The 16,591-nt window shown below is 33.7% G+C and overlaps 1 protein-coding gene across 1 annotated transcript in view; it reads right to left on the reverse strand.

Moving 5' to 3' along the window:
- PRSS12 (serine protease 12) overlaps positions 1 to 16,591 on the reverse strand; it is a 66,720-nt gene that overhangs the window by 21,172 nt on the left and 28,957 nt on the right. The window contains exons 5-8 of the mRNA XM_060147415.1: positions 15,020 to 15,198; positions 13,131 to 13,272; positions 9,668 to 9,864; positions 5,373 to 5,514 (exon numbers count right to left, since the gene is read on the reverse strand). Coding sequence (XP_060003398.1) covers positions 5,373 to 5,514; positions 9,668 to 9,864; positions 13,131 to 13,272; positions 15,020 to 15,198 — 660 coding nt within the window. The remainder of the gene's footprint in view (positions 1 to 5,372; positions 5,515 to 9,667; positions 9,865 to 13,130; positions 13,273 to 15,019; positions 15,199 to 16,591) is intronic.

Genomic DNA, 16,591 nt, shown 5'->3' on the forward strand with positions numbered 1-16,591 from the left:
CTCCTGCTAAATTAGTGACATAAGAACGGAAAAGTTTTAAAGTTTGAATTATAGGAAAATTATCCTTATAACCTCAAGTTAGGGAAAGACTTATTAAACAAGACACAGATGTATACCTTAAATTAAAAGATTGATAAATTCAACAAAAATTAAATTAAGAATGCCACTTTACTAAAAAACACCCACAGGAAAGTGAAAAGATAAGTTTTAAAGTTGACGAATATATATATATATATGTTGGTGGATGCATTCTCTGATAGAGGGACATAGCATACAATATACAAATAACTCTCAAATTTCATTTATAGAATAAAAAACCAACAACCTAATAGAAAAACAGGCAAAAGACAGGTTTTAAATCAAAAGAAACTATCTTATTAAAAGTGACAATATGAACCAGATCTCTAACATTAAAATATTCTACTTAGTTAAGATAAGGTTATTATACTTTCCTTATAGTTATGCAAGGAACTCAGGCAAAGTAGTTTACTGATATGAATTATCTGAGGAATTTGCTTGAATAATCCTCTTTCATCAATGAGACCTGGCCTCACATGCTTGTAGTTGGCAGTACACTCATTTCAAAAATATACCCCATCATTTCTTCTGTATTGGTAACTGCTACTCTGACATTAATTGCAAATAAAAATAAGATTTAACCCATTAAAAATGCTTACAGTCATGGAAGATCAAACAGGTAACTCTAAAGTTACGCTTTTTTGAATCTGAATCGACATTTCTTCAAAGAAGATATACTCATGTCCAACAAACACATGAAAAGATGCTCAGCATCACTGATTATCAGGGAAATGCAAATCAAAACCACAGTGAGACACCACTCATGCCTACTAGGATGGCCATTGCCAAAGAGATGGACAATAAAGAGTGTTGGTGAAAAAAAAAACTTGTATCAATTTTGATAATTATATTTTTGTTGAAAATGTACAGTTTCCTAGATAATTGTTCATTTCATCTAGATTTGCAAATTCATTAGGTAAAAGTAGTTCATAGTATTTTACAATTTTTAACCCTCTGTGTATCTGTGCTTATATTCCTTTTCTTTTCTCTAATGTTTACTTGTATTCTCTCCTTCTTAATCAGAATTGTCAGGAATTATTTTATTAATCTTTTTAAAAAATGGAAATAATTGCTGATATGTGCATGCGTAATGTAGAGCAACTTAAAATTCAAATAGGTATACTTTGAAGAAAGTTAAAAACTAATAGCATCCTGAAACTAATATCCCAGATGATTCCCATCAGTTTTGGGTGTGAGGATGAGTAGAGATAGAAGGTAAATAACAGTATGCTAAATCTCTTAATGTATTTCAGGAAGGGGAAGTTACAAATAATTTTTGAAATTGGTAAGAAAATATGCCAGTATGTTTGCTAAAATTTTTTTCAAATTTCTAGTAAAACAACAAGAATGCTGAAATTCCAGACAACTAGAGAAAGGAAAGAAAGAAAATTGGATTGTTTGCAAATCAGAAAACCGAAGATTACACAAAGAACAGAAAATAAAGCATGATAAATAGCATAAAAGTAGATGACAGATGGAAGTAAACATGTAGAAAATAAAATTAGACTCATTAAATAAAACAAAAGGATGATTCCTTAGTAATTTACCAATCAATGCACAAACTAAAGAGAATGCACCATTTTAGATATATCAACAAGTAGAATTAGAGAACATTTTAACTAATGAAAGTACATAATTAAAGACATTTTCAATGATATAGTGAAATCTAATAAATTTTTTTTGACTTTTTAAAAAATAATTAAGGACTGTGTCACCTATAGAGACTTCTCACTGGACTACAAGCATGCAGTAATTCATAGCTAAGAATTCCAATGAGACAATAGGCTCTAATTCATTAGTCTTTAAACTGAGTATCAAGTGCTCCTGGGATTAGGTGATGACTTTCCAAGGGATATAAGGACTTTATGGGAACTGATATGCAGATCATCAAAACCCACGTGTATTCTCTCCTAAAACTGGTCTTGCTAAAGTCAAGGTCAACTTCTCTTTCAAAATTTCCCTTTTCCCACTGCACAAAACAAAGGTATATCTTTCACTCATCCCAAATCCAATCACAGTGCATTGCTCCAAGATTTAAAAGACTCTAAAGTGGCCAAAAGAACGATTCAAAATAAATTTTATCCAAGGACCAAAAACCCAACCCCTCAGTCTAGGAAATGGAAGCTTTGGTCAACTTTTCTTTCCTATGTTTAATACTTATTTATCAAATTTTATTTTTGTTGTTGTTTTTAATTAGTTGTGTACTAGAAATCATAAAATCCTGAGAGGAACTTGTCAGAAGAATTTAATTTCTCTCTTTCTCGCTCTCTCCATGTGTGTACACACACACACACACATACACACACACATACACACACATTTTTAAAAACATAGGACATTAGGATTCTGTGGGGAAAGACAACTTAAACCACAATTTCAAGGAGAAAAAGGAACTATGTAAAATTTGTGAAGGTCAAAAAAGAGCTTGCTCATGTATTTTTTAAATGAATGACAGAGTATCAAAGCACTATATTTATATTTTATTGGATATAATTAAGAGTGAAGTAACTGTTCTATTTTTAAATGTCATATACAAATATGCCAGAAATTAAATCCTTTGCAGCTATTTAAATGTAAGATAAAAATTAGATATACTTAACTTTAGGTCTCTACTAAGACAATAGGGGTACATCATTTTTTAAATTCTTTTAAGGGATACTACTCTAATAAATACACAGTTCAAAAACAATGTCATATTGAAATATATGCTAATGGATTCACACAAAGTTCAGATAGAATGGAATTTCCATCATGGCTATTTAGTCTTTCTTAATGAGGCTAACTGATAGCAACACATTCTCTCTCAACCCTCTAAAAACAATGTGCTCATATGCTAGACTTTGTCAGACATCATGTAATACATCATTAAAGAGTGCCTTTTACTTTCTGTTCACTCTAAGCATATCTATGTTAGTTACCATTCATGTTCCTGGTTTTTATTACTTCATTTCTGTTTCTCCCATTATGAAAAAGCTTTCTGATGCGACTTTGATTCTCAGTGTTTCCAAGGACTAATCCTCAAGTGTGATATAGCTGGCTGGGGGACAGTTCTCTGGAATTCTTATTAATAAAACTCAAGCCTTTTGACAGTTTCAAAGTTTTCTGGATTGATTTCTACAAATAAATTGCTTTATTAAAGACTTTTATTAATTCGAAGTAACATGGGGAAAAAAAAACCTGTTCTAATCACATACCTATTTACAATTATATATATGTTCTTATATGAAATTCCATCTCCCCTTGGTGGAAAATTATAAAAAGTTCAGGTGTATTTAGATTGATCAAATATCAAAACAATTTTCTTCTAAATACTATTTGATGGCAAATTGTAGCTTGTGCACTAGATGTCTGTCCAATTTGTCACAGTTACATTAAATTACTGAAATATGTGTTAAGAGGCTTTATTTTAAAAACAATTATGAAGTATGATCTTCCTTTAATGCTTTTCTTGATAATTGTTACAGAAATAGTATTGAAAATTGCTACAAACTTTGTTCACTTAATCTAGATTGTTCTTACCTAAATTCACCATTTGAGTTGAATGTAAAATGGACTAAATGATAAGTAAAAAGCAATGAAAAATTTAGAAAGAAATCAAAGTGAAAATGCATTGATGAATATTCTTACAAATTTTTTTCTCCTTAAACATGACTTAGACACACAATTCAAGGATCAAATTTGACCTTTTCTTTCATATTTTCCTTCATATTTCCAAAGGTAACACTAGGTTTCTTGGATCACCTCTACCAAAAAAATAAAAGTAAGCCAAAAAACCAGTCTCAAGCAGTATATACTTTAATGGCTGATTTTAGGTAAGGAAATTCACTGGGTATGTAATGTAAGAACAATAATGTATATATGTGTGTATATATATATATATATACATTTTTTTTCAAATGGAAAACGAAATGTTAGAAATGTAGTGAGCAAAGGAAACTTAAATTGTTGACTGAATTCATCTAGGCATCTAATGTAGATGCTTCCTCCCTTCCTCTATTACCCCATATTTTGAAAGCTGAAAATATGTCACATACCACCAATTTTGAATACTGAAAATCTATATTACAAATAATGGACCCACTAACCATAGGACAACTGGAATTGCAACTAGGTCCAAAACTGAACCGTAAATTGAAGTAGTATCTGAGTAACCAAAAACAAACTCTGACTTAAAACTTCAGGGAAAAAAAAAAAAAAAACACTTGAACTTTTATCAAAATAGAAATAATTTTAAAAATAAAAATGTATTCTGCATAGGAATAACCAGTTAAATTTATCAATATTTAGGATACACATAGATGTGTAATTAAGGATATATTTTAAAATCCAAACCACTATTAGTAATCCAATATAAGCGAGGCAAATTATGTATATTAGCTTAAATTTCATGACCCTCTAAACTGTAACATGTTCCATATATTTGCAACTCCAAAATCAATCAGCCCTTTCACAGTCATTTGCAGACATGCGTAAAGTCTCAAAAAATTTGAGTTGCCCAGCTGAGGTCTCACAAGGAGATAAACTGCCTTTCTAGTTCAGCTCTCAAACTGGAAATAAGTGTCCTTTCTCACCTCATTTAGTGCCACATTTTTCGTGCTATAACTCATGCCTGAACGAAGCCCATTTAACACACTTATATTCTCTGTAAGGCATATCACAGCATTCCTTCATTCAAGAATGTTAGACAGCACTTCAGCAAAATTCTTGGGGACCATTTGAAACAGGGAAATCATCAACAAAAAGGTACAGAAATGGAAAAAAAAAAAGCACTCGGAGACTGCAAAAAGGGCAATTGTTTGCAAGCACGAGAGCTAAAACAAGAAGGCAGAACATGGCTTGGTTCAACCTCAGCTCTAGAAGCAATGGCTCAGTATTTTCTAACTTGATGTTCACAGTGACTTTAAAGAATGTAACTACTGCAAATAACAAGAACCAACTGTAATTTCAGTAACAGTAGAATCCCTTATAAGGCTACTGTGTTACGACATAAATCACAGAGAAAAGGTTAACACCTTTGGCTGACAGAAGCAGTAGAATGAATAGTCAAGAGTTATTAGACTATTTGTTACTAGATAAAAGCTACGTTTCTTAAGTAACATAATGTATATTTCTTGTGAGAAAATAGAAAAATTTAAAGAGACTCTACTTCGTATTTCTTTATAATTCTGAATCAAATAAGCATGCTGCCAGTATTTTCAATTGAATCACAGAAGTTAATTTTAGGCAAGAACAAGGATAAAAAATCAGAAATTTTCATCAGATGGACATCCCAAATAGAGTTAGGTTTTCCTTACTTGTAGCCAAGCTGTCGACAGATCACAGTTGCATCCTTATCAGTCCACCCATCATCACAAATTGTTCCCCACTGGCCATTTATAAAAACCTCCACTCGTCCTTCTTTCTTATTTTCTCCATCCATCAGTCTGATTGGAAAACCTAAGTCATGATTCAAAAGTATTAGAAAAGCCAAAACAAGCAAACTGATACTAAAGCATGAGAGACTTTATAAAGTACTATTTGTTTGTAAAAGGAGCTAAAAATCAGCTGGGCAATGAGAGAGAGAGAGAGAGAGAGAGAGAGAGAGAGAGGAGAGATACCAATTTTTTTAAAAAACTGTATCTACTTTGGCAATATCTTCTGTAGCCTTGAAGTCAGAGTGCTGATCCTGTCTAACTTTGTATCCCCAACACTTGGAGCGGTGCTTGGCATTACAGTGTATAGAGTACATGTAATAGCTGTTTGTTGAAGAAATGAATATATATCACTGTAAAATCGTGGATTATTTTATTACCACTAACTTCTAGTTAGTAAAAGACATTAACTTGGAGTTGTTTTTGTTCTACACCTACTCACTTATCCATGAACACACCTAGAAATTTATACTCCAAAGCTAGGATTTTTAGGAAGGATTTTCAGATATACCTTTGCATGCATGAGTAACTTGAATGATGGAAGAGAAAAAAAAAAGGCAAGCACAAGGACAATTTCTATCTCAGCCCTCCTATTTACTATGGATTCCAAAGGAAGGGCTTAAATCATAAAAATTATTAAGATGTAAAAGTTGAGAAACTGACCTCTAGCAAATTGGGATTTATCTAAATTATGCAAATAAAGTGGTTTATAGAGTCTTTCACACATCTCTATCAACACCAGTAAATATGGTCTTGTTTAATCAAAAGCCCTCACTATGGCTTGCATACTGCCAGGGGTTGAATTGTGAAGTCATTAGAGGCGGCTCTAATCCAATTTGTGCACAGAAATATACAGAAGGAAGACAGAGTGAAGAGACATAGGATAAAATGGCCACCTGTAAGCCAAGGTGAGAGGTCTTGAACAGATCTTTCCCTCCCTGCCCTCAGAAGGAACCAACCTCTGTGGACAACCTCAGTTTTGGACTTCTAGATTCCAGAAGTGTGAGACAATAAATATCTGTTGTTTCAGCCACCCGTATGTGATACTTGATTACAGTAATATACATACTTTAGATTACCTAGTTACTAGAAGTGTCTCCAGCTTCCGAGCCCTTAAGATTGACTGATAAGGATTTAGGGAATACCATCAAACACAGTGAAATTAGCAGAACCAAGGAGGTGAAGTAAGCAGCTAATGAACAGAGTATCATTCTATATGTGTTTAAACCAACATATGTAATCACTAGACAACATTTGTTAACTGAAGGAAAATACTGTTTGCAAGATGGACACATCCTACTTTGATTCGTCTGATTCTTCTTTGTTGCCCCCAGAGTTGCTGGCTCTCTAATTTCTGTACCTGATCATACTTCGTGGAACAGGCATCACAGCAGAATCAACATAGCAAAGTCAAAATCAACAAATGTTTGTGAAGTGCCTACTCTATGCACTGCTTACATTAGCTGAAAATCTTGGTGTTTTAGGTGTGTCACAAAACACAGTGTATTTGAAACTTAACATTTCTTATTATTGTATCTGAAATTTGGGGATTCTCTGCAAGAGGAGCAAGGCCAAAAAGTGATTCTCAATGAAAAAATTTAAACAGATGAAATTCTTAAATTTTTCAATTTTTACATTTTTTAGATCTTTGGTACAAAATTAAGAAATCATATGTACATGGAATTAGACCTCCACATTCCACCCTAGTTGTTTTATGGGCAGCTTTTCACATACCATAAAAATAAAAATGATAAAGTGTTTTTAAAGCCTAAGTTGCATACTTTGTAAAAATAATAATACAGTATTCTTAACCTAATTTTAGCCATCCATTTTATAAAATCATTGGATTTTCAATGCCTGAAGGGAAACTGAATGACAGAAGCCATTCTATCAATACCACCCTACCGCTTAAGTTCTATCTGTTATGGCAATAATAATATACATGCTTTATTTCTAAAATCTTAAATAAATATAAAATGCTTGGGAAAACTAAACAGTCCTGTGGGTATACAGCATCTTTAATTATATACCTCAAACTCTGATCACAGTAGAATTTTCTTTATTTCAATTTTCCTGTAACACTGATTTAATATATTATCTTAAGAAAATAATATTTTTCCTAGAAAAAAGATAAAATCTAGCATAATTAAATTAAAAGTCAAACTTTATTTGAGTAAGAGACACTCTCACTGTGAAAGAAATCTCTGCTAAGATTTAATACTCTAAACTTTAGAATTAAAGCAGTATTAAAATGAGAAATCTACATATTGACCATCCCACAAATTTCCCCCAATTCACATAGGCATTAACTGCATTCTTACTAAAATTACTTTTACTGACCTAGAATATTGCTTTTGAGCATTCCATCTACCACACACCCAAAATTAGAAAGTGTCTATTGAACTACTACTAATTTTGAGAAAAGTTTCATTCACATTTAAAGTTAAGGTCCACAAGTTACCCTTCAAATAGTTGAAAACTGTAATAGTCTAATAGCTCTTATCACAGTGCCAAGGAAGTAAAAAAATCTCAATTGTTTTTAAAATGCTGTTGTTTATACCACTATTCCATGATCTCCTCTTTTTGTTATGCAGTCCTTTTTGATAAGTGGGAAAGTAATGATCTCTTTGGATGAATAAATGGTAATCTGATTCTATTCCAAAAGGATAATTTGGCTCAGATATAATATCCTTTGAACAAATGAATGGTTAATAGATATATTACCAAAATTAGGACCAAAGGATTCATAATAATGATCCCATATTTTATTAATAATTATCACCTTCGGAAAATTAAAGATTTTTAGGGGAACTGAAAGGATTAGATGTCCTAACTGTATGTGTTTCATCACCTGGAACACTGATGGAATGTGCCTGAACATATCACTCCATGATCCAAATACCCGCTCTCTGGGGCTAAGAGGATCCAGTTCTAGCAAATAGGCTCTATCTCCCCCAACCACATGCAATGATTCATCACATAATCCTGGGAGGATCATAAATCCTTTATAAGAAGAAAGGAGCAAGGGAAGAGAACAAACAAAAAGAAACAAAATTGAAAATATGACCCATAAGGGATGGGGTAAAAGGCTGTATTTCTACCTGGTGTAATGCTAGATTAGTGCAGTGAGTCACTATGATCTCACAGGATAGAGTACAATGAGGAATCAACCACGTACCTTGACAAACTTAAGTACACAAAACAGTTAATACTGTGGGATTCAACACATTCCATTATTTTATAATGTGAAGATTCCAGCTTCACAGTCTCAAAACAGAAGGATACAAAAAGGGCTGATTCAAGCCTGAGGTGAAACTTAAGAACCACCTGTGGTTATTTTAACATCTATGCACCAAAAAATACATGTATAGATACAAATAGAGCTATGGTAGAGTCCTGGCATGTCTTTTAAATATGTCCCTCTATATTTTTCATTCATATTTATTCTGCTCTCCTTGTTGGACGTTAAGTCTGTCAAGGATATATAGTTATTTGCTCTCTGCTCACAAAAGGACCTTCATCTACAAATATTTAAGACTGTTAGATGAGCTAGGTACCTTTTATCCGACCGTAAGTCTGAAGAAATTTGGAACTAGGGAGTAATAAAGGACACTAATGGATTTTTAGTAACAGGGTATCTTAGGAAGATAGGTGGGCTATTTACTCCAATGAATCCACCTATGAGCCCAGTGAGAAACTTGAAAGATCTCGGTTAGGACAGAGCAAAGGCTGGTTGGTAACCAATGATCGACAAGGCCTCAGGACTAAAGAAGAAATGAATCATGGAGGGTGGGAAAGAGACCTATTGTTTTGTTCTGATTTATTTTTAATCCTTTTTCAAATAGTTCATTAGAATTCAAGGTAAATGAGAAGCAGAATAGGTGACTAATCAGTTGTGGAATGGACATCGTGACTTCTTTAATCCATCTTTCAGATACATGAGAAATTTAGGCTTACAGGTAAAGAAAAATTAGGAGTAGAAATTTATAACATTGGTGGAAAGACTCAAAAGACTATTTTTCTCTGAATGCAAATTACTAAAAATTAGAGCATTTGGGGAAACAGACAAAAAAAAGAAAAATAGACAAAGATGAGAAATGCTTCACATTCCAGACCAGTGGATAGAGGTGTAGTGGCTACTGAAATATGGATACTCAAGAGCTGTGGCAGGACCTCACCCAGAGACAGTCTGTGTCCATCCCTGCCAGGGTAGCAGGAGACAGCAACATCTTCCCGATGGCTGCAGTCATGCCTTTCCCAGGGTCTCCGAGAACACTGAAGGAAACTGGTTTCCTTTCCTGAGCAGTTGACATCATCCAACCATATGGACCCTGTGCTTTCTTCAAAGTGGTTTGCAGAGGCTTGTTTGCCATATCTGTGGCAATAAAATAAACACTGTGCATAGAACTTTTGTCTCTTGTTTCAAGGAACCATAAAACATAAAACAAACAACCTAATTAAGTGGCATGACTTCAGAGGGTAAGTATTTGTTCTTTCTCCTATCTTGAGAACTCAGTTCTCAGAGCAGTAAAAAAATCTGCTAAATCTCCATCACATATTTTGATCATCTTAACAATGTTGGTTAACTAATCCACTAGTTAACTAACAATGTTTGCTTAACTAGTGGATAATTAATCCTTTTTTCCCAACCATTCTTGTGTTTTGTCTACAATTTAACCCACCAACCACAGAGAATGCAGACAGAGATAAACCTCAAATTCCTGACCATGGAAATAACACAGTGGACCAGAAAGTAAGAATGTGTGTCTTATATCAGCCTCTGAAGAGCCATCAAAGCTCATTTGATTTCATTAGCTTCTCTAGGCCTCTTTGGTATCCTCTCTTCCAAAATAAAAAGTGTGTATTAGTTCAGTGATTTCTCAAGCACCATTTTCAAACCATGATGAAACTTGGATTTCAGCCCATCAAAATCAGATTAATGGCAATGTTCTTAGCTTTTCATAAGGTTACATAAATCTGATTTTTAAGATTTTTATAAATATATTTGTGTTTCAGTTGACTTTATTTGTAACACTGCACTACAAAAAATCTTAAATGTATTAATAGAAATAGGAAAGATCTGCAAAATTAAAAATTGGTAACTAAGTCAGTCTCTACCTTCATTCATCCTCCCCTCAATTTTGTTTTCTTTTGTTCTGTAGAATACAAACAAATCTCCAGAAATTCCTGGGCTAAAAGATATTTGAAGTGTCTTTCAGTTCTCGGTCTATATAATTAAACTTTTACTCATAAATTTTATGTCAGTCACTTCCACCACTGAATTTTTATTATTTCTGTACTAAGAATATGAAGAGATCTTTATGTTTGAAAGATGAACTTTCCTAATTGTTTCCCCATGAATTTTCCTAATTGTTTTACCATGCACTTATTTATTAAATTTATTTAACAAGATAAACATTTCAATAAATTAAAACAATGCAACTTTGAATGAGTCATTCTAAGACTTCTATTGTGCTGACTAATCAAGTCTTAGATAGAAAAGTAATTATCCCTAATCCCATATTGCTATCACTTTCAACTTATACCATGTTTCCACAAAATGCATCAATGTGATTACCATCTGTCCATATCAACTATATAACAGACAGCAGGAGGTCACTTTACTTTAGGATTTCATTTGTATGAAGAAACCCAGAGTTCACCCTTTCTCATTCCAAAGGAGTATTTTCTTTCAGAAACTCCTCCATAAACTAAAATGTAAACATAGCACATGCTTATTCTACCTTCTAACACATTTAGAACTTTTAACAAATATTGAGAACATTTTTAAAACCATTAAGTTCTGATACTTTGTATATGCAAGAAAAACTGAATGTATTTGTGAAACAAAATAAATAAAATATGGAAAAATAAATCAGTCACTCAATTGTTTTAATTAATAAGGAAAAATATGAAAATAGTAAATAATAGTATTTTTGAATCTTTCTAAGTTTGTGACAACAGGATACAGTTCTAAGACTAACAGAGATTTGCTCAGATGAAATGATATTTTTGAGTAATTCTTATTAATTAAACAACAATATTTATTTGGCTGGCATGTCATACCCCTTGACCTGACAATTATATAATAATAACTGCACTGCCCATGAAAATTCAAAATATTAGTCAATAACATGCATCTATATCTTCAAGATGTCATTATTTATAACAGGAAAAATTAAGCTAATCTAAATATTAAGTAAATTATAGTATGAACATTCAATAGTTATTATGTTATTAAAAATTATGACTGTAATAATATAAAAGTAAAAAACATGAATAGAAAAATTACATATCTACTACTAGAGCTGTTATAAAGTTATACACACAAGTTATAATAATGATGGTGTAAGAATGGAAAAATGAGGGGTATTTTTTTTTTAAGGGGTAGATTTTTATTTTCTTTATTTTCCAAACTTTCTCTAAAATTTTATATTACTTTTTACAAACTTAAAAATATACGTTTAAACATGGTCATACCTAGCTTGAATGAAAACATATTTTTAAGGTTTAATAAATATTTTCAATTAGCTCTATCTCAAGCTGAAATGAAATAATTTTGCTCATTTTTTCAAGCATGAGACAATTACTTCAAGCATGACACAGAAATATGGAAAACAAGAAAGAATGGGCATTCATGGGTTTCATTCAGATATTAGCTCAAAGGCATCATTTGCAGTTACTTCAACCAACTTAAGTCTTTACTCTGGAATGCATTATGTGTGTGACATGAAATGTATCGCCCAAAGTGTGATACTCAGTTTTTAAGAGAGTGAGGTCAAGGGTGAGTTCTAAAGGTCATCTCATGACAAGAAAGCTGTTTTTCTCAAATAAAAGTGATAATTATCATCACATTCTGAGAAAGGAAATAATGTAATACCAAAGCATTTGACACTGGACTTCTCTGCAATTTTAGATACAGTGATGTCAGTACTAACAACATCCAATAGTAGTGAAGCATCAGAATAAAACTGAGCATTCAAAGCATACAGTCTTACTTGAAAAGACACAATGAGACCTAAAAGTCATCCATGGCTCCATTATTCAAGAAGAGGGGTGCGACTTCCCTGGTGGCGCAGTGGTTAAGAATCCACCTGCCAGTACAGGGGACACGGGTTTGAGTCCTGGTGCGGGAAGATCCCACATGCCGTGGAGCAACTAAGCCTGCGAGCCACAACTGCTGAGCCTGCGTGCCACAACTACTGAAGCCCGTGTGCCTAGAGCCTGTGCTCTGCAACAAGAGAAGCCACAGCAGTGAGAAGCCCGCGCCCCGCAACAAAGAGTAGCCCCCGTTCGCTGCAACTAGAGAAAAGCCCACGTGCAGCAAGGAAGACCCAATGCAGCCAAATAAATAAATAAATGTATAACAAAAAGAAGAGGGGTGGTGGCAGGAAAGGCAAATGAGATAAACAGCAAGATATGGTTATTCATCATCAAAGAAAATGTTATTGGTTTTTTTGTTGTTGAATTTCCATATAGAGAAGGTAGATAAGGTAGGTAGGAAGGTAGGTAGAATAGATAGGTAGATAATCATTGTGAACATATATTTTTAGTATTATAGAAATTTCAAGTAAGGATTACAAAATGAGACTCTTAAAAATATAACTTGGCATTTAGCTGCCTCCTGTCAATGGATCTTACTTAAATCCCAGCTGTCGGCAAACCACATATGTATTCAGCTCAGTCCAGCCGTCATCACAGACAGTGCCCCACTGTCCCCTGTAATACACCTCCAGGCGACCCTCATGGTTGCCTTTACCACCTGCAAGTCTGATGACTCCATCTGTGACAAGAAGGAGACATAGAGACTAATCAAATAATTATGAAAAAAGGTAGAACAACATTTTAATTGCACGAGAAATATCACCCTACTCAGATCTCTCTCTAGGCCTTTCGTTAAACTTCCATTAGAACTGTGCTCAATGACCTGAGGTCACTGGATTGTTTCTGGAGTAAAAGTCATAACACATATCTGTCCTAACAAAATAGTCTTTCCTTTTTATTTGTACTCCTATTTCTAAGTAGAAAAACGTATTCTGATATAACTCCAAAGTAGTTATTCAGATTTTTCCAGATTAAATCATATTTGGGAAATTTCCTATGGCTTCAATCTCCTTAAGTATGAGCAGTATTAGTCATTTAAATTTAAAAGTTAAAAAAAATAGTAACTTGGAAATAGTTCAAAAATTTAACTGTGAATGAAAAAATATTGTAATATGGAGACAGAAAAGGCTATTCTGGTTTAAGAGTGATCTATCATATCAAGGCATTTATTATTCCTTAGGCATTCGTAAGTTACAAAACTGGGGTTCATGTTTTCCCTTTGTTCTTTTGTCAATAATACAAATCTGAATTTGAACCTTGTGAATTCAATGAATAATTAATTCCCAGAGAATTCCATAAAAAGCTTCTAAGCAGATACACAATACAATACATTTATTCCCAAAAAAGTATATTAAAAAGCTATTTCCATCCAAAATAATCCAAACACCACCCCCACCAAATGAAACATAAATAATCTTGGGTAAAAGTCATACTTCTCATGACTTTCTGGGATCTTTTAAAGTAAATGAAGGTCTCCTAGCAACAGAATCACTTACAAATGTAAAACTTCACCGTCTACAAGGCACTGTTACACCTATTATCTCATCTGACCATCTCAGAAACATTACAAGACTATCCTCATGTGAAAGAGGAAAAAATGGAGGGTCAAAAGAATGAAGTGCTCTGGCTTACAATCTGGTGTAAATTTTATATTTCTATTGTGTATAAATGTGTTATTCTAATAAAAACAACAGTGTGTATAGAACTATGTAAATAAAAAAGTAGAACTTCAGCATTTCACAGTCCCTAAGAAGTGTTTCATTTGATTTTTTTAAAGAAAGATTAAAGCCCCCAATTTTTTTCTTCAAGCTCTTTTTACTATAGAAACAACAGATTTGTGATGACCCAACTTCTCTTGCCTCTCCATTTCCCTCTTCTTCCCCCCAAACATATAAGTACATACACTTGCACTCAGAAATGTCCTTCTTGCAACACAAGACATATCTTGACAAGCATGCTGTGATTTGGAATAGTCTGAATATTGAACACAGCAAAGGTAACTTGGTTCTTTAATAGTGTGCTTTAATCAACAATCCCATCGACATGGTTTTACCAGCTACAACATATTCCTAGAATCCAGATAGGTTAATGTATGAATGGACTAAATATAGAATTATAATACCTAACACATGAAATTTATCAATGGACACTGATTTTGACTACTGGGTACTATATATTGCAACAAGATCATATTTTCCCACCTAGCTTTATAGGACTGTATAACTTGCAACTGAAAAATTCAGAAATATCTATGAATGAGATAGCATTTTAATATATCACTTGTATTACCTTTTTTTAAAGTTTTATTTGGGGGCTTTGTTTGTAAGCTCATTTAGTAATATCAGCTAAATTGAGGAGAAGGGAAGGTAAGCCCAAATGGTGCTGGGGGCAAGAGTTGGTTAAGATTAATGGGGTGAAGCTCTTACCTGTTAGAGGGGTACAGGACACTCCAGCATCTTCTTTATGGCCACAATTATGCTCTCCCCAGGAACTCTTTGGACACTGCTCAATAGAAAGCTCATTCCCAGTGCAGCGTACTTCATCCAACATCACTGGGCCAGATCCTTCCCCAAAATATGCCTGATTCCATGCTTTGGCAATGCCGCTGAACAAACATAAGAACATAAGTCAGACCAAAGGTTGGTCTGACTTTTTTCTTTTGCCCCTGGCAAAGGTAAAATTATGATTAATTCATAATTTCCCTTATCAATTCACTCCATAGGTCACACATGATGTGCTCTATTTCTTTTTTGTTTGCTTGTTTGTTGATCTTTATATTTTCAGCTATCACAAATCTTTCCAAGACTGCTAGTTATTCTCCAATATTTACTCCCCTTTTCTTCATTAGTAATGGAACCTCAGAGTTTGAGGAGGACAATGGCTATCCAGAATAAAGACCACATTTCCCACCCTCCCTTCCTTAGAGTGAAGTTTGTTTGTTTGTTTGTTTGTTTTAAAATATGCATAACATAAAATTTACCATTTTAACCATTTTTAAGTGTACAGTTCAGTGGCACTAAGTACCTTCACCTTGTTGTGCAACTATCACTAGCATCCATCTCCAGAACTTTTTAATCATCCCAAATTGAAGCTCTGTACTCATTTTATATGACTACGTTTTGACCAATAACATTTAGGTAAAAGTGTCATGTATCACTTCCAGGAAGTATCCTTGTCCCACTTCCTCCTTCCTGCTGACTGTTAGGCAGAGGTGATGGCTAGAGCTTGAGAAGCTATCTTGGTCCACAAGGTGCCACACTGAGAATGAAAGAACTGCAAGCAAGAAAGAGACTGGGGCCCTGATGACTGTGGAACCACCATACCAGCCTTGAGCTATCTCTGGTCTCTTGAGAGAGAAGTAAACTCTTGTCTTGTTTAAGCCACTGTTATCTTCAGTTCTCTGTTACTCATGGCCAAATATCTCTTCACTCAAATTTATTTGACTAAATTTACTTCTCCCACAATTCAACGTGACACCATCTTCTAGAACCCCAGATTTAAATGAAGATCACGATTGCCTGTCAAAATGGTTAATGACTTCAGAAATTGCATCTTCAGCTGCGTTTAGCCTTTTAATTTTTAGACTAGAGCATTTATACTTGCAGTTTGTTTTTCAATGATTCTGCATCTATTCCCCATTATTTAAGTTGCCCTTTTCTTATAACATTATAACTATCTTAAGAATTTACAACCAAAACAAGAATATAATTTTTATATATGTAATTCAAATTTTACTGTCCAGAAATAAGGTTTTATCGGAACAAAGGCACACTGATTCCCAACTTACTGTCTGTGGCTGCTTTTGCACTACACAAAAGCTCAGTTGAGTAGTTGGAAAGTCTAAAATACTCAATATCTGGCCCTTTACAGAAAAAGTTTGTTGACCCTTGCTCTAGAGGAAAGAGATTAATGAAAGCAAATATGGAAACTGATTTAGAGAACACTGAAAGTTGGAGAACAGAGGAGGAGGAGACAGGATGACTAATGCAGGTCATGGG

Source organism: Lagenorhynchus albirostris, chromosome 4, assembly GCF_949774975.1.
Source record: "Lagenorhynchus albirostris chromosome 4, mLagAlb1.1, whole genome shotgun sequence".
NCBI lineage: Eukaryota > Metazoa > Chordata > Mammalia > Artiodactyla > Delphinidae > Lagenorhynchus > Lagenorhynchus albirostris.